The sequence below is a fragment of the Magnolia sinica genome, chromosome 1 (genome assembly GCF_029962835.1).
Source record: "Magnolia sinica isolate HGM2019 chromosome 1, MsV1, whole genome shotgun sequence".
NCBI lineage: Eukaryota > Viridiplantae > Streptophyta > Magnoliopsida > Magnoliales > Magnoliaceae > Magnolia > Magnolia sinica.
The window spans coordinates 12,148,562-12,175,717 of NC_080573.1; the positions used below are offsets into that span (position 1 = coordinate 12,148,562).

Below are 27,156 nucleotides of genomic sequence, written 5' to 3' on the forward strand. Positions count from 1 at the left end.
TAGGAAAAGCCATGGTTTCTCTACTTACATACTCTTCCTCATTTAGGAAGGATTCCTTTACAAACTACAAACATTATTACACAACTAGCAAGAATCATGAATCAATTACTAAGGAGTATCTGTTCTGCAGCAATTAAATACATACCTTGTCTCAAAACAGCATGGAACCGGTCAATTTCAGTCGGGTCGAGCAGCAGCAATTGCATCAGAGAGCAGCTTCCCATCATAATTACAGGTGCGAGAGCAAATTCTATCAAAATTATACGAATGTGGTAATGATCATTGAGGATGTAAGGAGCAAAGGCAAAATCATTTCTTTCCTTGTTTGGCCTGCCAAAATAAGAAATGCAAGTTAATGAGGAATTTAAATTTGGACAAAAAGGAAATACAGGATGGTCGATCAAGCTTTTGTTCGGCCCAACAAACTGAGATTCAGCTTAACGTCGTCCAAATTGTTCATATGGTGGGCTCCATGGTGAATGGATGTAATACTTGAAATCTCCCCATCAGATGATCCTAACCGTTTGATTTGGGCGATTTTTTCTACACCTGCTTATCTGTAATATGGCAGCTATATTCGTAGAGTGGACCATTCTGCAAGGTGTTCCATAACAGTAATGGTGGCGAAACGGCCACTGCCGTTACTGTTATGAGATAGGCCATCACGGCCTCTCTTTTTTTTTTTGCTGTTGAAAAAACCTATTTCGAGATTGTTACTGGCAGTTTTCTGTAATGGCCGGCCCCGTAATGCATAACAGTGATGGCCGTAATCCCATGCGGTTCTGATTTCATGCCAGGGGTTTTACATGGTGGGCCCCATGTGATGAACATTTGAATCTCAATGTCTGCCACTCTAGAACTAGTGGCATGCCGTGTGCACTGCCTAACACCTGCATGCAGGCATAGCAAATCACTTCGATATATATATATATGTGTGTGTGTGTGTGTGTGTGTGTGTGACGATTACAGGATCCTTGACCCATGACTTCTATTTTGTACAAGTGGAGTCCATGGTTCAGTGATCCAGACCATTGGTCTGTTGGTCCTCATTATTGACAGACCATGCCCCTAAAATCTCCTTCATAGGGTGAATCCTAGCAGTTAAGAGGAGAAATACACCATCAGTGCTCAATGTTGATGCCAAGGATCTTCCAACCTGGGAGACTTTTGGGGTATGGACATCCACGGGACCCAACATACCAATGATCTGGACCACTAAACCATGGGCAACATTTGTCTGAAAACCTGAGAAAACTGCATATCCTTGCTTGAGTATCATAGAATTCCTCTATAAACACAAGAACAGTCTACACATTTATTTTCTGTAGAGCACAATCCATGTCCCCTTTGACCAGTACACGTCTAATTTTCTTCAACTATCCATACAAAATGGGAAAAGAGAGTAACATGAAGGTCTGTAACACTTAAAAAAGAAACAATGAAAAAAAAATTAAGAGTATCCATACCGCTCTGTGAAGTTGTTGCAGCTGGAAGTGCTGGCATGTTTACCGCTGCAAATGTCATTAGTTTAGCTCCATGTGAGATTCAGAGTTAAAAATGTATTTAAAAAAAAAAAAAAAAAGAAGAAGAAGAAAAGAAGAGGAAAAAAGAGAGGAGAAAATGCAGAGAGAACTCATAAGGAAATTATGCTGCAATGTCATAACAGCTCCTTGCAATTGCCAATAGAGATACTTCAAAGAGTTTCTTTCTTGGTGAAGAGAGAAACTTCCGACTCTAATAAAACTATGTTTGCCAGGCCCGCATGCACATTTGGCATGTGTAGGACAGCTGAGCCACCTATCATGTGGGACCAAGGTCACCTGGATCATGGGCACTCTGATACGTGGTATTGGTACTGGTATGCTAATGCCTCCAATATGTGGTAGTCTACGTGCAGGATCACGTGTGTCGCTCTACACTAACATATGCAATATAGGTTTTCATATATGAATGATGATGTAGTTTACATATGAAATAATGAATGTTATTATTATAAATCCCGCCTACATAGTATTATATATGCATGATATTACACCAATTAAGGCATAAACTGATACCTTCTAAACATTGTGTGGGACCAAACTTGTAGATCACTGGCCAAAAACTCAGGCTGTTCAACTTAAGGTAAGCTTCACATACAAATCAATGAATTTTGGAGCTGTCTAGAAAAAAAAATTTGCAATGTGGCTCACACGGTAGTTGAATAACTAGAATTTTCCTATACATTGTGGCTAACACGGTAGTTGAACAACTAGAATTTTGGACAGATCATCTCTACAGCAGATCTGGTTTGTAAGCTGGATTTGGAAAAGGCGTACGACCAAGTCGACTGGGACTTTCTGGACTAAATGCTGTTCCACCTGGGCTTTGGAGACAGATGGAGGAGTTGGATCTGCTACTGTATCAAGATAGCTTCTTTTTCAGTCATGATAAACGTATCTTCCCATGGCTTCTTCAACACTTCTCGTCGCCTTAGACAATGGGATCCCCTCTCCCCCCCATCTTCTTGTGGTTACTGGGGAGGCCTTCAGTAAGATGATGTTCAAAGCTGAGTTGGCTGGTCTTATTAAGGGCTTAGTTGTGGTGGATGATGGAAACACCCTTAATCATTTGCAGTATGCTGATGACACTTTGTTATTCTGCGATGCAGATGTTTCGATGGTTGACAATCTTTGGAAAGTCATTATTTGGTTTGAAGCGGTTTATGGCTTGAAGGTTAACGTTGACAAATGTGAGATGCTTGGGGTTCACATTTCGCAGGATGACTTGAGACAATTTGTTGGAGTCTTCGGGTGCAAGATAGGCTCCTTTTCTTCCTCATATGTTGGCCTTCCATTGTGCATTGGAAAGGCGCTGATCCATCTCTGGGACAAGGTGATCGAGAGGATTGAGAGAAAGCTCTTGACATGGCAATGTAGATTTATTTTGTATGGGGGTGGATTGACTCTCATCAAATCTGCTTTCTCAAACATGCCAATATACTTCATGTCTCTTTTTTATGCCCGGCTAGGGTAGTGGATCGTCTTGAAAACATCGGACGAGACTTCTTTTGGAAAGGGGCCTCTAAGAGTGAGAAGCTTCACCTCCTCAAATGGGAAGAGGTTTGCAAACCAGTGGGGGGGGGGGGGGGGGGCGCTTGTTGCAAGCAAATATAGAGTGTGTGACGGCGGATGGTTCGTCAAATGGTCTTCACTCTATCGCATCTGGCTTATGGAGAGGGATTGCTACAATTGAGCACCTAGTTCGAAGTAGGGTTGCATTTACCCTAGGAAATGGTTCTTGTATAAGATTCTAGGCAGGCATTTGGTGTGGCAATGAGGTCCTTTAGGAGGTCTTCCCCAGACTAGCTCTTCTTGCTCTAGACCGTCATGTTTCAGTTGCTTCGTGTTTCTCCTCCTTGGGGAATGCGATTGTGTGGAGCCCCCCAGGCTGCAAGAATTTGAATGAAGTTGAGACTTCCGATTTTATCGCGTTGTTGGATTTGCTGAAGCGTACAACCCCTTTATCGGATGATGATCGGTTGATGTGGACAACCCACCCCTCTAGGAGATTCTCTGTCAATTTGATGTATAATGCAATTCTATCCTCAATTCCTCTTCCAGGCCCACATATTCCTTTCCACCATTGGTTCCATGGGGCTCCCCCAAGAGTGGCTATGTTTGTTTGGCTAGTTGGAAGAAAGAGAATCTTGATGATAGATAATTTACAGCGAAAATCTCTAGTTTTTCCCAACATTTGTCGGATGTGCCTTAAGGACGCGGAGTCGATTGACCAATTGTTCATTCATTGCCTCATTGTTTGATCAGCTTGGGAGTTTTTCTTCACTGTTATGCATGTGGCCTGCGTAATGCCGGACTCGGTGGATAAGCTTCTCTAGGCCTGGCATGGTGCTGGAGGGTTGAAAGGATGGAAGAAAGCTTGGAGGATGCTCATTATTGCAGCCTTTTGGTACATATGGAGGGAGCGGAATGAACACAGCTTCAGGGATAAATGCTCCTCCGTTGATGAGCTAATATGGAAAATTAATAGTCTTTTGTTGCTGTGGGTGTCTTATGAGTAGGCAACTTGTTGCCCTCTCTTTTTTTAGGTTGTGCATTGTATTCTTTCCCACTTTGCGAGCCTTTTCAATAAATTGTTGTTTCCTCTAAAAAAATCTCTAGAGCAGATATCACCTGATACAGCTCAGATGTCTGACATGTGCAACGTTGGCATGTTTGTCGCATAGAAGCTCAATTCACATCATCAATACAGTAGGTCTCACTACAATTTTAAAGAAGTAAACAGGCGGGTATTTGGTGCCAGCTCGCTCCCGTGAGTAATTAATATTGGAAACTTTAAGATCATATTCCAAACAGTAGTAGCATTCTGAAACATGAGTGCCTGTGTAATTTGCAAGTGCACCTGCTTTGGATCTCTATGAACTTTCTTCTCCTCTAGCTAGCTTCTTATGGCTAAACTTAATGGATGCAACACTAATCCAACTCAATCTTTTCCAAGGAGTAAGCATTCTTTTCCCCATCTAGCATAGCTTTCCAATCGATTTCTCATCACCAACCAAGTAGAATGTAATAAGCATCGATGGGAATGACATGACAAAGGAGTCGTTTCAGGAGTGAAGATGTTATTCTGTGGGACACTGAGCATCTCACACTCACACATAGGATGGAAGAAAATTTGAGCCCAGAAAACAAGATTGGAAGAATGATGGGGATATCCAAAAACTTGGGTTTATCGTTTCGTGGATGGAATCATGAACTTCAAGAACTCTTCACAAATCTGGAGGGTAGAGATTTAAGGAACCTGTGTCAATGAGAGGGGAAGCAATTAAGAGAGTAAGTAGGGGGCTCTAAGGCTAGCATAGTTGGTAAACTTTGATTTTGAAATTAAAAAAAGAAGCAAGTCTAGCATAGGGAAAAGGTAATCCAAAAGCCTGCTAGGGTGGCTAAACAATTAAGTTCTAAATGAAAGTTCTGTCACGGAATGCAAACATGCTGGCGCTGTTGGATGGTAGAAGAATTTTGAGGAATATGGTGAAGGAAATAGGATATCGACATCCTGATGATTCAAGAAACCAACTAAGAGAAAATGGATGAACATAAGATATTGGGGATTTCGGGGAAGAGAAATAGTGGGTAGGCCCTTTTGGCAAAAGGTGTGGAAGGAGGAATTGTGATAGTTTGGGAAGGTGATAAATTCAGAGTTTCTGACAAAGGATAGTGTAGACACCCCACCTAAAACAAGGACGTGTCACTCTGAGCTTCAACTTAATTTCAATGAATTCTCCTACTAACTTGGAAATCAATGAAAAACCAAACGGAGGGGTAGGTACGGGAGATAGAGACTGAGAAAATGGGTTGGGACGGGTAGGTATGGGACGTAGAGGCTGGGAAGATGGGTCGGGAGAGAGCCATGGATCAAGGAAAAGGTCTGGGGAATTAGAATGGTTAGGCGAAAGGCTAGACAATGCATTAATGGCCCCTTAAAATGCAACTAGATCTTCCACATTGAATGTGGAACTAATTCCCATGAAGGGTGGAAGATTTGTCACATACGCATTGAGACCATTTCATTTTATAATTTTGAAGGGTCCAGTGCTACGCGCGTGTAACTTACGAACAATCCCCGGAGGATACCGCTCAGGCCTGATGCGGACCATCACAGAGTCTCTTACATTGAATTCCTTGAAACATTTGTGTTGGTCTACAGAAAATTTGTAACGTTTATTACTAGTAGTGATCTTCTGCCTGATTTCTTGATGCCATGAATAAATGTTATGCGCAAAAGACTCTACAGACTCTGACGGCCTATGGGACGGTGACATAGGGACAAGATCAATAGATTTCTCAGGTTTATAACCAGTAATGACTTCATAAGAACTGAGACCTGTGGACCTATCAACAGAACTATTAAACACAAACTCGGCTATAGGTATTACGATGTCCCATGTTCATGTGTGCTCTATATCCCTCCTAAGGGGAGACTCATCCGGTAGATCATTAGGAAAGGCATCACGAAACTCATCCACTACCGGAATGGCCTCAATGGGTAACTCTACACTAGCCTCTGGTGCACTCTCTCTAACCACAAGGCCGCACATGTACCCCTCAAAATAATGGTCATAATGTCCTTCATGGGGTGGGAGTATGGGTGCACGCCCATGACTGATTCCTTGGCCACCTCCATTAATTGGTCTATTCTTCTGGCCACCAGCCTGAGATTGGTTATCTTCCCTAATGGTGGGGTTTGTCCTAAGGGAGGTAAGTTAATTGATGGGGACATCATGCGCACACGCACATGCACGCCACCCCCTACGCATGTACATATGAAGGAGGGCCCAACCATCAATCTGGCTCGATGACACCACATCTATCTCGATTCGCCCCCATCCATCATCATCTTTATTACCCATCTTCTACTATCTTTTCTTCTCATTTCACCCCATCATCTACACTTCGAATCAATCATCTATTGCAGCAATTCTCTTCTCCACGGCAGAATTTCAGAATCTGGCCCTACAGGAAGGCTGAAACTTCGGCGGAGCACTACGCACAAACCATACATTAGATTGAGCTAAGATTTGAGGGTTTTGGAGTCCAAGCCTGGCCAACCAGGGCCAAGGTTGGCATTTTTCTGAATAGTGGACCCCACACACGTGTGGCTGGGATCACACGCGCATGCGTTTAGGCCATTGTTGTTGTCCACGTGTGCGGTACTTCTCTGGTTCATTTCTCTCCTCTCTTTCACTTCGCTTTCACCCAAAATCCCTAAACCTAACCCAAAATTACTCAAAAACCCAATTTCATGCCCTTTCTTCAACCTTAAGGTTATCTGAATTGAAATTTGTGAACCCCTTAGATCGGGGAATTATTTCTGTACATATGTGGATGAATTTACCCTCTTTTGATTCTTGTTTGGTCTATGATTTTGATTGATCCGACCCTAGCATGTATAGGCTTGGATACGCATAAGATTCCCCTTGATTGAGTGTTTGCACTTTTATGTGGGATGTGAAAATTTGTATAATTATTTTTGAACTAACGTGCTTGCACATCATACTTGAATTTCATGTCCTGCATCAAATTTGGTATCAGAACTTAGGGTTCTTATAGGGGAATACATTACATGTTAGGGTTAGTGTTTTTGAGTCCTTCATGCATCCAGTTCATCACATATAGTTGTTAGAAGTCCCTAAGCCCTGATATTAGCCGCTGAAATTTCTGTTAGCAGGAAGTTAGCAATTCACATTGCTGTAATTCTGTTATTCCCTTATTTTGACAACTATGTTGCTGGATTTTAGTAGAGCACTTCGTAGTTTCCCTCATATAGAGTCTCATAGGATCATTTAATCCTATTTAGCTGCATATAGTCATCATAGAAAGTTCTTAGGTGGAGTTAGCAAGTTGTACGCTTACACGTACGGGTCATAGTTTTGGCTAGCACCCTACACTAAACATGGAACAACTGCTAGAGTCACTAAACAAGCTGTCCTAGCAGATCGAGTCTTGGGGTAAGCACTTGGAACAAAGCATAAATCAACGCCTTGATCAAATAAAGGTCTCCCTCAGGACAAACCCCACCATTAAGAAAGATAGCCAATCTAAGGCAGATGGCCAGCAGGATAGACCAATGATTGGAGTTGGTCAAGGAATCAGTTATGGGCGTGCACCCGTGCACCCACCTCATGAGGGACATCAAGACCCCTATTTTGAGGGGTACAACATGTGCGACCTTGTGGCTGGAGAGAGTGCACCAGAGCCTAGTGTAGAGTTATCCACTGAGGTCATTCTGATAGTGGATAGGTCACGTGATGTTTTTCCTGATGATCTACCGGATAAGTCTCCCCCTAGGAGGGATATAGAGCACACCAGAACATGGGACACTGTAATACCTACAGTCGAGTTTGCGTTTAATAATTCTGTCAATAGGTCCACAGGTCGCAATCCTTATGAAGTCGTTACTGATTATAAACCTAGGAAACATATTGATCTTGTCCCTATGTCAGTGTCATAAGCCGTCAGAGCCTGCAAAGTCTTTTACGCATCACATTCATTCATAGCATCAAGAAATCAGGCAGAAGATAACTACTAGTAATGAACATTACAAATTTTCCGCAGATCAGCATAAACGTTTTAAAGAATTCAATATTGAGGACTCTTTGATGATTCGCATCAGGCCCGAGCGGTATCCTCCGGGGGCCGTGCGTAAATTACATGAAATTAAGGGTCAGATCAACAAATTTATGGAGACAAATTAAGGGTGGGATTGGGCCAGGAAGCCTGCCCAATTTGGCTGTAGGCCAGGCTTGGACCCTTCTAGCTTAGCCCATGGACTGGGCTTGGGCTTCACGTGCACAGCTTGACCAATTTTTGGGTTGGGCTTGGGCTCAAGTCATTTCAGCCAGACTAGCCTGGCTTTATATATATATATATATTAGGAACATTCAAGTGAGAAATGGGGATTTATCAATTTTCTAACCAGGCAAGTAGCGTCAAGTTAGGCCAAATACCAACTTTTTTTTGGCTTGGGCATGGGTCTACTATGCTAGGACCATGTATGGCTTGAGTTGTGCTCGAGCCTTGGGTCTTATGTGTCAGGCCGGGCTCTGGCTTAGCCTGGCCTGGCCATTGCCACCCCTAATGGGAATGTGTTTCCTGTGCAAATATCCTCTAAGATTATTTTATAACCCTAATGGGAATGTGTTTCCTGTGCAAATCTCTAAAATTATTTTACAAATCAAAATTGAAGGTAAAGAAATCACTGAATGTAGATGGGAGGAAACAAAGATGTGGGACATACTCCTATTGCATGATGATATTGATAACTGTTGATATGTAGAAGGCCAAGGAGCTGCTATATTGTCATTCAAGTCACAAGTGAAGCTGATTCCAGAAGATGGGTCAAATGTTGCATCTGAAGGCAAGCTTGGCAGGAGGCATCCAGACTCTGGTATAAAAATAGAAGCAATCGATAAGATAAGCAAAGAGGAAATTCTTTTCATGCCTGTTGGATGCACAAAGAAAACTTTTTTATTTTTACCATAGAGCCAAGTACATGTCAAGCTCAAAGTACATGTCAAGCTCAAAATATTTGGGACAAGGCCATGAAGATGAGGATGACGTCCAAAAACATGCATGCACATAGAAAGAAAAATGCTACCATGCAAGCTTGAGAGTTGATTATGACATGCTTTCAGTACTTGCATAATGCAACTTCCAAAAAATGATACGCAGATTGAATGAATGAATGAATTCCTTTTTTTGTGTGTGAATTTTTTTTTTTTTTTTTTTTTGGAGGGGGGGGGGGGGGGGAATTGTTCACTTTTGAGGCTATGTAAAATGTTCCTGAAAATGTCAGTACAAGAAAAAGAAAGGCAAAGTTGAAGCAGCATTGGGTTGACAGACAACAGGAAATAATGGAAAAGAGAAAAGGGCACATTGGAGCCAATGGAGAAAAGACTGTAATACTAATAACCATAAACTGGTCATCTATAGAAACATGTCTTTCCATAGTTCACATAAACATTAAGGTTGCACTTCTCCATTTGGATTACAATAAATATGATGGATTCCAAGAAAAGGGAATCCAGGACATTTCCTAGATGGTGGAAAAGGAAATTGTAATAATTGCAGAATTGATTTCTTTTACCATGGAATTATCTTATTGGCATGGTGTGCTGTAAAGGCCGTTATAGGGCCATAAAGGCCGTTACGTAAAGGTAACGGTGGCAACCGTTACACGTTACAGGGTCGTAAAGGCCGTAACAGCCGTTATGGAAAAAAATGACCCGTAATTGCCATTAACGATACGTTACGTCCCCTATAAAGGCCATAACAACCCTGTAATTGTCTGTTATGGGGAATATACAGGTTTTCCATACTTTTTAATCAACACTAGGGGCAGATATAGGTTTTTGGGAAAACATTTTCAATAAAAAAAGAGACCGTAACAGCCGTTACGACCCATATCGTAAAGGTAACGGTGGTGGCCATTACGGCCACCGTTACCGTTACAGAACACCTTGCTTATTGGTAATCAGTTTGGATAAAAATATTTCACAGTAAATCAAATCACAAGTGATTAGATTACAATTCCCCTCTGTTTGGATGCAAGTGATCCACTGGATCCCAAGAAAAGGGAATCCAGGACTTTCACACATGATTGAAGAGGAAATCGTAATCATTGCAGAATTGATTTCTTTTACCATGGAAATCTCTTATACAAACTGGCCCTAATAATCAAATGATGTTGGAACAGTTGGTAAGTTTCAAACCATGTTTACATGTACAAGAAATTTTTGGGCAGTGGCAAACCTATCCAAACTAGAGGGTCTAACTGATAGGCGCATGCACATGAGTAGGCCACATGTATGTGCAGAGACGATATGCGTTCCAGCGTTTATATACATGAGTTCTTCCATAAACACTAATAATTGTAAATTATATGGATGTAAATTTGAAAATAATCAGACATTTGTTATAACAAGTGAAACTAGTATGATGTTGAAATTGAATGGAAGGAAAGAAGCTGAATATATTCATATGATAAAGTGTATGAACATTACCTTGGGATCCAACTGATCGGCCAATTGTGGATTCCATCATGGTCAAACAACAAAAAATAAATAAATATCAATATTGATTTCCTATTTAAGTAATTCAAAGGTGTATAACACAGTATGCATATGCAGATTCCTATAGCGATCACCTTAGACAAGATTCACCAATAAGGCTAGACTCCAATGTGAGTTTGTCATCAAGTACTAAATTGTGTCAGCTGCACCACGGTATGTGTGGCATATACGCTGTGGTTTTTAGACTTGGTAACTCGGATCTACTCATTCAGTCTCCAGTTGAGTCACGACTCGCTCAAGAGAGGAGGGGGGTACTGGGCGACTTATGGTATAAAACTGGATTGGGTAGTACCGAATCTAAGTCAACTTTGACAGGTCGTATCAGACTAGCCCGAGTCTTAATACCATGATATATGCACATAAATGCAGATCGCAAAAGTCACAACCCCAGTAGTGGATGGAGCACACTCCACGGCTACAATGATTGGAGGATTTTGTCCCATAGGTGCCCATCAAAGGTCCAAATCAAACTGGCCATTATATTTTTGCTACTGATACATTCTCAATGGGGTTCAGTGATTGGATTGAGATGCATGTATTCTACTGAGGATCAGTTGTGACAATTAAGTGTTTTGAGGCAATGCACATTGGAGTCTAATCCTTGATTATACTCAACAATGTCTGTTCCCACTGAAGGGATAAGTGATACAACTAACCTTGGAGAGAAAAATCCTTGAGGGTTATATGACAAAGGCTATAAAGGTTTTCACTGATATTCACTTTCAGCAACTGGGAACCGAGCAATGCTGCACAATTCAAAGCTTGCAAATTGGTTATGAAACTCTGCTTTTGCAGGTGAGATATGTAATTCTCCATGGCATTGCAGCAATCTCTCCTGTTATCAATCCCATTGGCACAGTATTTTGCAACATTTGTTGTGTTGGGGAAAACCAGTGGACAAACTGCAGAAGAAAAAATAAGTAAGATCAAAGGCCCGAGACCCGAGAATCATATCTGGAAGATAATAAGCACCAGGTCTAGTGATCCTGTAACAGGAAAACATAGCAAGTAGATCCATAATGGGATAAAGAGAAATGTTAAGATGCAATTGATACTATGGGAGCTTCCAATAGTGTCAAGCAGAGTGGGCCCTGCAATTGCGTTTCAAACATCCAACCCATCAGTCAGAAGCGCCCCCTGATGTTAGGCTCAGGGACCAAAATTCAGCCTGATCCGTTACTCAAGTGGGCCAAACCAGAGGAAACAGTGGAGAAGGTACTCCACCATAGGAGCCTGTGAAGCCCACCATGATGTTTCTATCCCATCCCACCTTCATTGTGTGTGCTGCACCTGGATGAGGGACACCAAAAATCAGGCCATTCGAAAACTCAGGTGGGCCCCACTAGGCGATTCTAGAGGTTTTAGGCATGATTTGGCACTGTTCCCTGTGGAGTGGCCCACCTGAGTTTTGGATCCAGCTGCTTTTCAGAGGTCCCATTTTCATGGTGGTCCACATCTGATGCATGGTTCAGATGCCATATACATATCGCAGTCAGCCCTACAGAAACTTCAGTGTACCATACACTCGACAGTGGGATCTTTGACTGTGCATAAATGTGCACGGAAATGGCCTGCGGCTTGAGAATTGAGTTGGTTAGTGCACACCCTACCCATACGGAAGACCCAGAATCAAGTCCTGGTTGTCCCGCTAATGGGGTTTTAGTATGGAAACCCAAAGCAAAATAAAAGAAAGAAAAGAAAGAAAAGAAACAATATATGGAAATGATTAGACATAAATGTATCAAGGAGAAGACCATATTGATAGTTCACCACAATTTCTTAAGTTTTGGTTCTCATCCACTACATTTGCATGCATGCACATCAATCGATGTAGGACACATTGTGTTTTGGAGTATAGCCCAAAATTTACACTGGCTGAATGATCCTAACCATCCAATTAGATACTATAACATGGACAGTTAAAAATAAATAGCCAAAGGACCAAATTCAACCAGCAAAATCCAGTAGTTAAGATGATTCAGTTGGATTGCATTTGGCCTTCAATCGGGCCCATGATTTGCACATGAGGCCAGATACCCATACATGTATTCCAAGTGCATGGAGGATGTATCCTGTAGCTTAAAAATAATGGTGAGATATCAAGAAAGTCTAGCCCAAGTAAAGGTTGATAACTTATTAAGAGAAGACAGTCAAAATTCTGACAGGCCATAAAAAACGTACTTTAAAAAAAGTAGTAAATAGAAGGCCATTATTCCCACTCAAATTGAAAACTGAGAACTGATCACCTACAACCAGTCTAGACTAACCTAACCAACAGCCCATTTCCACATGGGAATGAAAATTCAGAAGCATGATAAAAAGGGGTCCATGCAACCAGTTGTAGGTGATCGCTTCTCTTGAAAATTTACTCCAACAATTTATTGAAGTCAGGTATAACTGTAAACAGAACTTGCCAACCATTTAAAAGAGAATGTAACAACAACCAACCATGCAAGATCACTTGTGCTCTCAAAAGAGAAGAAAATTCTGCTTTAAAAGCTTACTATCTTATTTAAGCCCTAAATTTGATGATACCAACCTCTTCCTTTTTCCCAATATTGGCAATTTTGTGCAAATTCTCTTCTTTTCTTGACTCCATTACCCCAAAAGTATATAGGGATATGAGATCGATGTCGGACAAAATAGACTTATTACTAAAATGGAGAAAACAGGTGACATACTGACAGAGGAGTTACAAAACAGCATGTTTAGTTACTTTATGTACGAGGTGTGCTCTAGTGGTACCGTTACCACTGTAAGGTTATGGTGGTACCAAGTAGAGGTGCGGCCCATGTGGTGTATGTATCACATCCAACCTGTCCATTGGATGTGTCCATTCAGTTTACTCTCAGTTTCTTGAAAATCAGCTAGATCCAAAACTCTGGTGGGCCACAGCATAGGGGACAAGGTGGGAGGGGACATCACACCCTTGATTCTCACAGGGACCCACCTGAGTTGCAGAATAGACTTATTTGTGTCCTGAACCTTCATCCATGGCAGATTAAGTGTCAGGACGGCCTAGATTCCATATAAACAACATATTGTACCCTCCATACAAATTAGGGGTGGATGTCCCTCTCAACTTGTCTGTTGTTCTGTGGCCCACCTGAGTTTCACAAACTCAGGCTGATTTTTTGTCCCTGCAGGTAATGTAAGGCTATTCATCTGGGGATGGATTGGATGCCGTGAATACATCACGTGGAACCCTTCTCCTGGTACCACCGAGTACCCCTTTATGTATTTGTTTCATCATTGTTCTTTAATCTATTTCCAGCCTCAGGGCAATCCTGGTACTTTCCTATCAAAACTTACACATACAGGTCTGGATACTATTAACATGTGGAGTCCTAGAGGAGGAATTTCGATGGATTTAAAACTCATCCCACATCTATAAAATAAAGGTTGGGTCCCCAAACCTACATGCATTTGAAGCAATTCTCTCCCAACCCAACTTCTAAGGTGCAAAAGGTCCAGTTCAGCAATTCTCCCATGGCTTCTCAAATACGTATATTGTTTCAATTTAGTTGTTTTGATTCCCATAATCAATGCATAGTTCGATCCTATTATGCCACAATTCATTTTACACGATAAACTTTTTGAACACATCTCACATTTGTCCAACCAAGAGTGTCTGGACAAGTTTCTATGAATCAACTATTTGTTGTATTGTCTGTTTTTTGTCAAACACCAAGTTTGAACAAGCACGTGGCTCTAGTACACACAAGGCACATTGGCCGTGTGGATGTGCGGCACACTCGTATAGTAACAATGGCACATATGGTACATATGGGTTACTTGAAAATGCATGGTACTCCATCTCTTGAACATGCATAGTGGCACGTGGCGTATCTACACACATGTGGTCACATGTGGCACTTGAAGGTTGAATGTGGCTCGTGGGGTGGTTGAAGATGAGTGGTCTCACTCATGGCACATTCAGATGTGCAACTTATCTGGCAAATGTCGCAAATGTGCCATGCATGCACACAAAAGATTACTATGTGTATTTTACGAAAAATGGGCTAAAAGCAACTTTGTGTTCGTGCCCAATCCATAATGATGGCTAGTTTTTTGGACAGTCTTGTCTTTGGTTTTATTGAAATAATTGTGTTGACAAATGTGCCCTGTTAGGGCAAGGCTGCTGAATGAAACTCTTTTAGTAACCAAACAGCCCTAAGGAAGAAACGGTGAGTGGAAAGTTACCAATGAGTGAACAACATACCACATGTAAAAATTTATTTAAAACAGACAGCAGGAAAGGTCTTTCAAACTTACCTTTATTCAGGTTGCAATTAGAAATTCGTCTGAGGACTTGTGTTGCAGGTAATGGATCGAGCCTACTGGCCAGCCATCTAAGGACAATGCTTTTACAATCATCAAATCTAGACAAGTGCTCAGTCGAGATATGGACATCATTCATGCCAGACAGACCACCATCTCCCAAGGCTATCTTTTGGGCAGCTTCGGATATCGCATTTTGGCAAATCTGTCTGCAGCACTCATTTACAGGATCTACTTTCTCACAGGCGGCAAGAAGCTTAGAAGTGTCTGTAACACTCTCAAACTCATGAATATCTTTGATGGGGCAAGAGGCTTCGGTAAGGTTCGATGGATGGATCGAGCATATCTGGTGGAGATTTTCGGCAGCGCCCCGGCTTGCTAGAATCTGCTCAATGTCTGACATGCAGTGGTTTGCATGAGACATACCCAAAGCGAGCATACCTGTATCTTTGCTGGATTGCCCGACAAGAAAGGCAAGAGTAGCCTGCAGCTGCGGGCAACAAATTACATTGGCTAGAAATGGAGCAAAGGAAGCCCAGCAATCCACTGCTGTCGTGCTTATCAATCTTTCAGCTATAGAGAAGTTTAAGGAACAATGTCCTGCAAGAAATAAAGCCATGCTGAGTGAAATACATACAAATGCACTTTCAGGGAATTAAGTCCTGATGCATCAGGACAGAAACGATTTCCTGATGCGCCGATTCATAACATGAGGATCCACAGTATGACGATCCAGACAATTGTCTTATGAGCCCCAATTGGATGGGGATGTGCTAAAAATCTCATCAACTGGAAGATCTGAACAATTCGATTAGCAGACCACAGAGAAACATGTACAATGGTTTGGGAAAAAGACCAAAGATTGGATGATCAAGTTCTTCCAATCCAGAATACTTTTGGGGTCTCCCCTCCAAGGTTTACATTAACATTCTGGATCACTGGATCACTAAGACTGTGGAATGGGAGCATTAGGATACTTTTTGCAATGCCCTCTGTATCAGGACCTATAATTCCTTTTCTCCTTTAAAGCTATTCATCTTTTCATGATTTAACGTCGTATGTAAACGAGACCTGATAATCTTGGCACACTACTATTTGCAAAAGGTTTCAGTGGCGAAGGTGCTAGAAGAGGAATGAAGGGTTGAGGAGACTTGCTCGGGGAATTATCAGGCAAAAGAGTATTTTCCTCCTCTGTTATAACAGAACCACGCTGAGATGACAAAAGCTGACGCAGCAATTGGAGCCTATTACTCTGAAAATCAGGAGATGAATCCAATCGTTTGCTGTTGGATTCATGTGAACCTGGACCACAAGTATAAGCATCTTAAAAATTATTGATAAATGCAACACATGAGATATGACATCTGAGTTTGCAAACAGAAAAGAGTGAGCAGCTCCTTAATATATCTGCCATGAACAAGTCCCTTAATATATCGATGTAAAGAAGAATTTTTACCAGTTACCACATACATTAAAAGGTTAATAATAAACAAACAGCAAAAGTCCAAATGCAGAAAGCAAAAGTCTTTGCATTGAACTCATAAAATATCATGTTAACCATACACAAAATATCATCTAATTAGTATCATATTGGCTGAGAGGTATGCGTGAATTCATCCCAATGCATTGTAATATTATACATTGGGACTTGATCCTTTATCCTTTTTTCTTTTTTTTCGAAGGATAAACTTTATTAAAAAGGAGCAAAGCCAGCAGGAAAACAAAAAATAGCAGAGAACAACAGAAAAACAGCAGAGAAGCAGAACAGAAAACTAAAAATACAACAGAACAGATCTTTGGTCAAGGATTCCACTCCCAGCAAAGAGACTTGAGCGAAAACATGAATGAAAGGGGTGACTGAGATCTCGGAAACAGCGGTCATTCCATTCCTTCCACATGCTCCAAAATACTGCCAACAAAGTCTGCTGCCATTTCTTGATATCCTTCACCAAAGGGCAAACCCCCAATCCAAGAAGTCGTCAACTCTCTAATGGTCCCAGGCATTACCTAGATGACCTTGAACATAGAAAGAATAGTCCCGTATTCCTTTTGTAAAACAGCAGTGTAAGAAAATATGGTCAACTGATTCCGCTGCGTGCATACAATGAGAGCAGACATTTGGTAAGATCATACCTCTTTTATGAAGGTTGTCCAGGGTGAGAATTTTACCCCTTCCCACAAGCCAAGAAAAAGCCAAAACCTTGAGTGGGGCCTGAATACGCCAAATAAGGGCTAAGAAACTGAACTCAGATTCCTGATCAACTGGATGAATCACCTTAAAAATCAAACAAACTGACAAGCGGACTGATTTGTCCGCATGCCAATATGGAACATCTCTCTCATCAGGGGAAGCATGCACGCCTTCCAGAAGAGAAAGCAGTCTGAACAACTCTTCAGTTTCTGCGTCATTTAGATTGCGCCTACATAGAGGAGTCCAGGAGCCCCCCCTTATCCACGACCGAGAAGCAATCTGAAACAGACACACCCTGACGCAGGCTCAAAGTGGCAACCAGGGGGAATTGGGACCTGAGGCTAGAGTCCCCCAGCCAAATATCATCCCAGAAGCGAATGTTGTCCCCTTTGCCTAAAGAGAATCCAATCTAAGGGAATATTTTACTAGCCATTCTTGAAATCAACTTCCAACAGTAGGTGGCCCTATACATAGACGAGTTTCTGGTCCATCTTCCCTGATTTGAGACACCATATTTGCTGGCCATGGCTTCACACCATAATCTTTTTTCTTCCGCCACAAATCTCCATGCCCATTTGCCTAATAGAGCATTATTAAACACCCCCACCCCCCCTGGTTTGCAAACCTCTCCCCAAGAGAGAAGGTGGAACTTGAAATTCAGATTCCCTCCTTGCCAAACAAACTTCCTCTGCAATCTGTCCATCCTAGCCAGAACAGACTTGGGGCAACAAAAAAGGAAGAAGAAATAAGTGGGCAGGTTAGAAAGAGAGGAATTGATCAAGGTGATCCTAGTTCCTAACGCTAACAACTTGCCTTTCCATGGATCCATTCTCTCTAACACCCTGTACCACAAGGCGAGAGAGACTTTACCAAGACACAACGAGAGACCCAGGTACGTTGTGGGGAACGAAGCAGCAGGGCAGCTCATCACCTCAGCCAGATAAGCTACTGTCCTGTCCTCAATGTTGACGCCACGCAGCTCAGATTTGGAGAAATTTACCTTGAGACCAGAGACTAGCTCAAAGTATTGAAGAATGAGGTTGAGGTTGAAAACCTTGTGAACCCCCGCTTCGCAGAAAATTAATGTATCATCGGCAAACTGAATGTGAGATATGGGAGTCAAGGAGTTGGCCACTTTGAACCCTTGAAACAGATCCACTTGCTGCCCTCTAACCAGCATCATACTGAAAGCCTCAGAAACAACTATAAAGAGGAAAGGGGGGAGAGAGGATAGCCTTGACGAAGCCCCTTAGAAGACCAAAAATAACCAAATGGAGTCCCATTCATGAGAACTGAAAAATGAGCAGAAGACACACAAGCACACATCCATCCCCGCCACTTTTCTCCGAATCCCATTCTGTTGAGCATGAAATCAAGAATCTCCCAGTCCACGTAATTGTAAGCTTTGGCCCGGTCCAGTTTGCAAACAACTCCCTTAATCACAGCTCTATGACAAGAATCTATACACTCATTAGCCAGGAGAGAGCAATCAACTATCTGTCTATCTGCTATGAAGGCCATTTGGGCAGTGGAGATGACCTTAGACAGCACCAATTGGATACGATTGGAAAGGACCTTAGCAAGGATCTTATAGGAACCATTGATCAGACCTATCGGCCCGAAGTCTTTGAAAGAAGTTCCCTTCACCTTAAGGATAAGGATTATGAAAGAGCTACCCATTTCCTTCAGCAGCGTACCCAACTCATGAAATCCCATGATATTAGCTTTGAGAATCTCCCAAAAGACTTGGAAGAAGGCCAAAGGGAATCCATCAGGACCTAGGGCTTTATCACGTTCTAGCCCCATCACAGCATTTCTAACTTCCATCTCTGAAAAAGGCGATTCAAGGACACAGGCATCTTCCTCTGAAATCTGTTTGAAGCTCAGAAGTTGTAATTTTGGCCCGATGATATCTTCCTTGGAAAGGAGATCCAAGAAGTAGGCAACGGCAGCTGAAGTGATCTGATCCTTCTTGTCAATTAACTTGCCATTTACCCACGGAGAAGAAATCATGTTGCATCTAGCCCACGCGTTAGCAATATTGTGGAAGTACCTGATATTTCTATCCCCCTCTTTGAGCCAAACGGACAACCTCTACCTCCATTTAATTTCCTCTTCCAGCAACTTTTGCTTAACTTTTGTCCAATGTTGTTTCCGTATGCAATTTCTGCTTCAGATAGGGGCCCCAACTGTTCCTTAGCATCTAGAGACCGGATAGCTTGGAGCAGACTCTCCGTTGTTGCAGCTCTCTGATCATAGATTTCCTGCTCTCTGATCATAGATTTCCTTCCTCCAAGATTTGAGTTTGCCTTTGATGTTTTTGAGTTTTTAACACAGCCAGAATCCTCCAAGATTCAGCCCCCATCTCCAAGGAAATGGGCCACTGATCAGAGATAGACTTTGGCATTGCCACTTGTTGCATCAAAGGAAAAGAATCTAACCAAGATTGAGACACTAGGAACCTGTCTAGTCTAGACATGGCGAGATTAGATTGGCCATTGGACCATGTGAACTTCGCTCCCCCCAGAGGGAAATCAACGAGGTTTAGGCTTTGAATCCACTAAAAAAAAAAACCTTCATGCTCTTAGAAATTCTTCCTCTCTTATATTTCTCATGAATGAATCTCACTACATTGAAATTGCCCCCCACACACCAAGGCAGCTACCATTTGTCCCCTGCTGAGGATAATTCCTCCCAGAAGGATGGCCTAAGGGAAGGCTGATTTGGACCAAACACCCTTGTAATCACCCAACAGACTGTGGACTCTGCTCCTTTGAAGACAACCAACAAGGAGTGGGATCCTGACCAACTATCAAGTTTTTCTCAATTACCCAAACAGTCTATGTGGTAGGGCCTCCTTGGATGGGGGATGCTGAAAATGTTATTAGATTGAACATTTTAACCCTTTGATTACACAAAGGTTTATGGTGACCGTCCATTTTAAAAGCAAATGAGTCAAATTTCAAATTGTTAAACAACCACATTTTAACCCTTTGATTACACAAAGCTTTATGGTGACCGTCCATTTTAAAAGCAAATGAGTCAAATTTCAAATTGTTAAACAACCACATTTTAACCCTTTGATTACACAAAGGTTATGGTGACCGTCCATTTTAAAAGCAAATGAGTCAAATTTCAAATTGTTAAACAACCCAAGTTAAGAGATTTTATTTGTTGGTATCCACCATACGAGTTGATACTCATCGTATAACGGGTTTGGATCATTGGAAGACAATCCATATTCAAATACTAAAACCCTGATGAATCACATTGCAATACGCCAGGATGTACTCAAGCAAATCTCATCAACCAATATGTATTGGTAAATTTTTTTATTTTTTTTTCAGAAGTAACCATAGATATATTGATATAAAAAGAGAAAATACAGGAAAAAGGGAGAATCTGCTGAGGAAGCAGACTAAACTAAGCACCTAGAAAGCGAAGGTCAAAATCCTTCAGAAAAATTACATTAACCACCCATTCAATTAGCAGACTCTTGGCCCTGGAAGAGACAGATTCGATAGAAGTGGACTTGTTGTTAAAGCATTTGCCATTTCTTTCTTCCCAAACAGACCACCAAATTGCTAGGATAGCCATTCTCCAAACGCACGTTCTTTTTTTTTTTTTTTTTCCTAACTTGATCCCTTGCCATGCTGATAAGAGATTATGGGTCGAATTAGTGATGCACCAACTGATTTTGAAACGCTTGCAAAATTCAGACCAGATTTGAGATATAAACGGACAATGAATGAGTAAATGGTCCATCGATTCTTCATCCTTCATGCAGCACAAGCATATATTGACGATTTGCATTCCCCTCTTTCTGAGATTGTCTGCCGTAAGAATTCTCTTTCTTGCCAACCAACCAACCAAAGCAAATGAATTTTGGGGGAGCTGAGTACTTCCAAATGAAGGGAGCGGCAGGCCTGATAGGATTAAATTTAGGAAGGAGCTGGGTATAGGATGATCTAACAGAGAATTTGCTGGATTTATCCAGCGTCCAAATAAGGCTATCGGGGGAGGACTAATTAGGCATTGAATTGGAGATGCAGCTGAGCAGGTCCACATATTCATTGAACTCGCAGTCATGGAGATTTCTTCTGCACTTCACATCCCACACGATCTTACCAGCAATGACTGAGAAACAATAAACAATCTGCAATGGAAATGGCCTTGATTGGAGCGAGAAGGAAAATGTTCAGAAAGCGGATTTTCAGCAGCTCTTCGCCCACCCAAAGATCTTCCCAAAATCGAATGGCAATACCATTACCCAGCTCAAAACTAATACCCTTAAGGACTGCCTTTTTCATACGGAGAATGCCCCTCCATAAGAAAGAAGCCCTGTAGGAAGATGATTCTCTTGTCCACCCACCACCTTGAGAAGAACCGTATTTACTTTTAATGATAGTATTCCAAAGAGAACCACCTTCAGCTCCTAACCTCCATATCCACTTGCCTAGAAGATTTTTAAGTCTTTGACAACTGCTCCACCTGCCTGGAAATGCTTACATACCTCTCTCCAATCAAAGAGGTGAAATTTCTTCTAATTTTCCTTTCCAAGCCACAAAAAGTCTCATCTTAATTTATCGATGGATGCCAAAACAGAAGATGGGCATCTAAAAGAGACATAAAGTACAAAGGAAGGTTGGAGAGAGCTACCCTGATAAGAGTTAGACAGCCTCCCAAAGACAGGTAGCGGCATTTCCACCTGGCGAGATACTTCTGAAATTTGCAGACAATCTTATCCCATAGAAATTTTGGGGGTGGACCTAAAGAAAGAGGGAGCCCCACAAAGGTAGTTGGAAAGGAAGCCGAGGGACAACCAAGAAGAGTTGCATAGCTGGATAGATCTTCATCTTCCAAATTAATGCCAAACATCTTGATTTTGCCAAGTTAACTCTCAGCCCAAAGACGGCCTCGAAACAACGTATCGCTGTGCGCAAGTTGTCGATGAAGACCAAGGAGGCTCCAGAAAAAATCAGAGTGTCATCAGCAAAGTGGATATGAGAGATTGGGGTAGGCATGCCTGGGATTGCAATACCCCACAAAATACCTTCATCTTGGCCTTTGTGGAGCATTCTAGACAGGGCATCACCCACGATAAGAAAGAGAAAAGGAGATAGGGGATCTCCTTGTCTCAGCCCTCTCGAGTAGTTGAAGAAGCCCTTGGGGGATCCGTTGAGGAGAATTGAGAAGTGGGCTAAACTAATACATTCTCCTATCCACCCTCTCCACCTATCACCAAAACCCATACGAGTTGGCATATATTGGAGGAAGCCCCAATCGACATGATCATAGGCTTTTTCGATGTCCAACTTGCAAAAAATACTCTTCGCTCTAGATCTATGACACGAATGAAGACATTCATTTGCTACGAGAGCACAATCTACAATCTGTCTGCCCTGAATGAATGCATTTTTATCGACCGAGATGATCTTCCCCATTACATTCCTTAATCGAGTACTTAGAACTTTGGCTAGGATTTTGTACGGGCCCCCAATCAAGCTGATTGGTCTAAAATCCAAAAAAGAATCTGCACCTGCGACCTTGGGGATAAGCGCAATAAAGGAGGCGTCGAGACCTTTTAATAGTCTTCCCCTTTTGTGAAATTCGTGAAAGAAATCCATGACGTCCTGGTGAATAACTTCCCAGACTTTTTGGAAGAAAACCATTGGGAAGCCATCGGGACCAGGGGATTTGTCTCCACCAAGCGAGTCGACAATCATCTTCACTTCCTCCTCGAAGAATTAAGCTTCGAGAGACTCGGAATCGGCTTCATCTATGTTGTTCAGCTGGAGGTAGTCGAGCTGCGGTCTAACCCATCCTTCAGAGGATAGAAGAGATTTGAAGTGATGAATGGCATTAGCAGCAATCTGATCTTTATCTTCAAAGCGGACCTCATTTACAGAGATGCTAAAGATTGTTTTGGATCGAGCATGCATGTTGGCGATGCTATGGAAATAGCTAGTATTCTTGTCACCCTCTCTGATCCATCTTGCCCTAGATTTAAGTTTCCAAGAGATTTCATCTTCCAAAGCCCTGGCAGAAATAGATTGGATGATTTGGATTCTGCGACCCAATGTTTCTGTCGACATGGGGATGCCTTCGGATTCAGCATCAATTTTTTGAAGCTCAGAGAGCAGTGATACCATTTCAGCTTCTCTCTTACCGAACTCATCGATTGTCCACTGCTTCAGATTATCTTTGAGAAGCCTGAGCTTGCAGAGGAGCCTATGGCCTGCAAACCCTTCCACCTAGAAACCCGACCACCACTCCGCAATCAATTGTCTGAATCCCTTTATCATGAGCCAGGAAAAGTTAAACCTAGGTGGTTTAGGGCCCCATTTCTCTTCTTCCATCGACAGCAATATCGGACAGTGGTCGGAAGTAGTTCTAGGGAGAGCTACTTGGGAGACAGAAGGGGAAAGCTTCCAACCACTCAAGGGAGAGAAGGAATCTGTCCAGCCTGGATAGTATCAGAATCCTTCTCCCATTTGGCCAAGTAAATTTGGCCCCTAATAATGGAAGATCTACGAGTTCTTGGACTTGGATCCATTTAGAGAAAGATTTCATAGCTGAAGAGGGCCTTCCTCTTTGGGAATGTTCCTTCGCAAATCTGGTGACATAGAAACCACCGACTACGCAGCACGGACCTGAGAAAGACTGTCTAGAAATAGTCAGCTCATCCCAAAATTCTGGCTTGATTGAGTCGATAGTAGGGCTAGAAACAGCGGAAATAAGACATTGAAATTTGGACGACTTATCTTGAAGAACCACCGTCACCGAGAAGACGCCGACCAAGGAGGACTGAAGCTCTCACTTTGATGATTTCCATGCAATCAGAATACCGCCCGAACTGCTTATGGCGTCTAGGGACGCCCACTTCGCATCCTTCGCTTTCCATAAACTAGCTAGGAGACTATCTTTGAACTAGGGAACCTTAGTTTCCTGGAGGCAAAGGACGTCAGGATTTCTTCTTCCCACAGAGCCTTTGATTAGATTTCTCTTATGTTTGGATCCCACCCCCCTAACATTCCACGAGATGATTCTCATTGGGGCACAGAGCTTCCCCGATTTCCCTGCCTTCCTAGCATTTCTTTGGAGGCTGATATTAGACCAGGACTCGGCGCAAGGCATTGAAGCTCCCGATTGTTGATGGATCTGGAGAGGGATTTTGTTGGAGTTCTGGATTCTGGAAGGGGTCTTCCTCTGTTCTTGATGCATTGGAATAACGCTATATAGTCCTCCGGTCTATCCCCAAAAGACAACCCAAGGGATCTTCCGACATGTATTGGTAATTTTTGAAAAAAAAAAAAAGTGTCATGCATTTTCCATACACACAACCAATAATGAACTAAATCAGTCCAAAATCACACTGACACGGCCAATTTGGAGTGTGTATCAACTAAGATATGCTGATATGCATTGGTTTTGGAGCTGGATAAGATGTGCTCTGATAACAATATCTTGAACCTTGGTGTTTGTTAGGATTATATAGGGATTTTCTTATTTACAATGGTCAGGCTATCCTTAGGCACTGAAGAAATTAAGAAAAGGGTTGGTTTAGTTGTTACACCAGAGTTGGGCGTTTATGGGGTAGGTGTCATAGGGAATAACAGGAACTAGGGGCATGTGTTAGCGATCACCCATTGAATAGCGATTTGGGCAGAAAAGAATAAAATAGGGTGGTTTGGAGGAAGATATTCCATTTTGGAGATCTCAAGTTAAAATGTGGAGATTAGTCCCCTTGAAGTGGCCTTCAATTCAACGATTTTTATTTTTTTTTATTTTTTTTTTAGAATTTCAATTCAATGAATTTTCCTTTGTATTTTCCACTTCTCTAGGCTTGTGTCAACATTCGATATCCACCAACAAAGCAGTGGGTGGGAACTCAAAGATAACCTCGTGAGAGTGGCAGACTTGCTCTGAATTATCACATTCCAATTTCCCCGAAGATCAGCCATCCTCACCCCTTCGAATTGTTTGGTTACACTAGACCAAACAAGCAAGATAAAATCTTATGTTCCCGGCCATAGACAGAATGAGAATAGTTTTCAAATATTCTCTGGTTTCTCTCCCGCTATATACGCCATATAATCGCAATGGGAAGGGCTCTTCATAACATTTCCCCCCTAAGCTTGAACATACCATTAGTCCATCCATTGAAGAGTTCCACCACTGATGCTGGAAGAAACCAATCCACATGGAAGAGACTAAGGAAGAAGGCCCATATAATCATAGTCGCCTTGCAATTTTCCACTCCTTGACGGCACATTACACACATGTTAGTATATACTAATACCATCTATGTAGGTCATGTGCTTCAATACACACAAAGTACACATTGTTTTTGCATTCACTGATTTACACACTACTTAATTAAAACTCCAAAACTAAAGCCAATGGAGTTGATAACAATGTTAAAGCATTTAACACTGAACACAGCAACAAAAACAACACAAAGTGGACTGGTAGTGGTACATGTATAAACATATCCTTAAAACACCAAGAAGTGGACTGGTACATGTATAAAAATATCCCAAAAAATGCAAGGAGTGGACCAATACATGTATAAAAATATCCTTAAAAAACCAAGGAGTGGACTGGTACATGTATAAAAATATCCTAAAAACACCAAAAGGCTGTTTGGATGCATGCAAAATCATGCACTGCACATGATGTCTCCTGAACATGCTATGCAGGTCTTGCAATGCAAGACTACCTATACTTTACCTTGCTTGTCAAGAACTTGGGACATGGAGTGGTGATACGTGTGGGGAGCTTATGAATGTTGGTGACAAACGTAGCATTATGGCGCATGTGAACACTGATTCATACATATGGCACATATGAGTTGCTTCAAACCACAAAAATGCCACCAATATAGGATAGCATGTGAGGTTCATAACTTTGCGTGCATCCAAACAACATAAATAATATCAGAATAGGCATTTTCCATTTCTCTGATGTATCTGTTATTTTCAATTTTTTTACTTAAAAAATTCACACAGATTTGGCTAATACAAGCATCGATACAGCCAGTATTACCCATTTGTATTTGTTTTTTGGGTAGAACAGAGAGTGACTGTTATAATGTATGCAGAAGAAGAAAAAACTATTTTTTTTAAAGACCATATCAGAATTGATGTCCAAACAACAAGGATGAGACTACAATTAGTGTCTTCCAGAGCTCCCTAGGCAGTTTATCTATCTTATGCTTGGCATGCATGCACGCCTCTGACGACCCAAACAGCGGCACCTTTGGATGATGGCCCAAAATATCACACTGAACGGACAATCTCAACCGTTTCAATTTGCAAGTTGATGCTGGACCGATCAAGTCGTGGCCCTATTGTGGATGAAGCATAACCTGAAAATCACACTGATCAGATGATTTCAACTGTATGATTTTCGCACGGTGAATTCAGACCACTGAACATTTCATTTTTAACCATCCATTCAATAGTTACTAATTAGACAGCTAGGATCACCCCATAAACGTGATTTTCCGGCTATACGCATCCATGACAGGGTTTGCAACTAGGACGGTCCAGATTGGCATGAATGAATGATACAGGTATAACTGATGATCACCACAACCTAGTGGCAAACACACAAATAAATAAAACTCAACGGATTCCATAGCTAATTTCACAAACTCCAAATCAGAACAAAATTCAGACAAAAAGAAATCAAGACCCAAATGACAGAAAACCCATCAAATTACAAAACCCAAATCCCAAAAGCAACATAATAGAATAAATCTCACAACATCCAATTCCAAAAAAGAAGGAAAGAGCAATAAAATGTGCATAAAATGAGAAGAACCCATGAAGGAGAATTCCTAAAAGCAATCTCCAAGAAGAATGAATATCCAAGAGAACTCACAGAGAAAGAGAATGAGGGAGAAGAGCAGAGAAAGCTTGTTGAGATTGAGAGAGAGGCCTTCTCTCATTTCTACTTCTCTCATGAGATATCTTAAGGGATCCTTTCCTCTTCTTTGTTGAACATTTGAGAGAGGCTGTGAGTGTGTGAAGAGGGTTGGAGAGAGAGA

General features: G+C 41.8%; 1 protein-coding gene across 2 annotated transcripts; it reads right to left on the reverse strand.

The window, feature by feature from the left end:
* LOC131240146 (uncharacterized GPI-anchored protein At1g61900-like) lies at positions 1-27,156 on the reverse strand. 2 transcript variants are annotated; one of them, XM_058238219.1, is made up of 8 exons: positions 26,991-27,156; positions 15,983-16,213; positions 14,906-15,511; positions 11,287-11,532; positions 10,562-10,573; positions 8,797-8,943; positions 1,467-1,511; positions 1-330 (listed from the first exon to the last, which is right to left on the reverse strand). In XM_058238219.1, the coding sequence occupies exons 1-8, from the start codon at positions 27,070-27,072 to the stop codon at positions 260-262; spliced, it is 1,440 nt and encodes a 479-aa protein (XP_058094202.1). In that variant the 5' UTR covers positions 27,073-27,156; the 3' UTR covers positions 1-259. The 2 variants fall into 2 exon arrangements, with proteins under 2 accessions (XP_058094202.1, XP_058094208.1); XM_058238225.1 differs by lacking the exon at positions 10,562-10,573.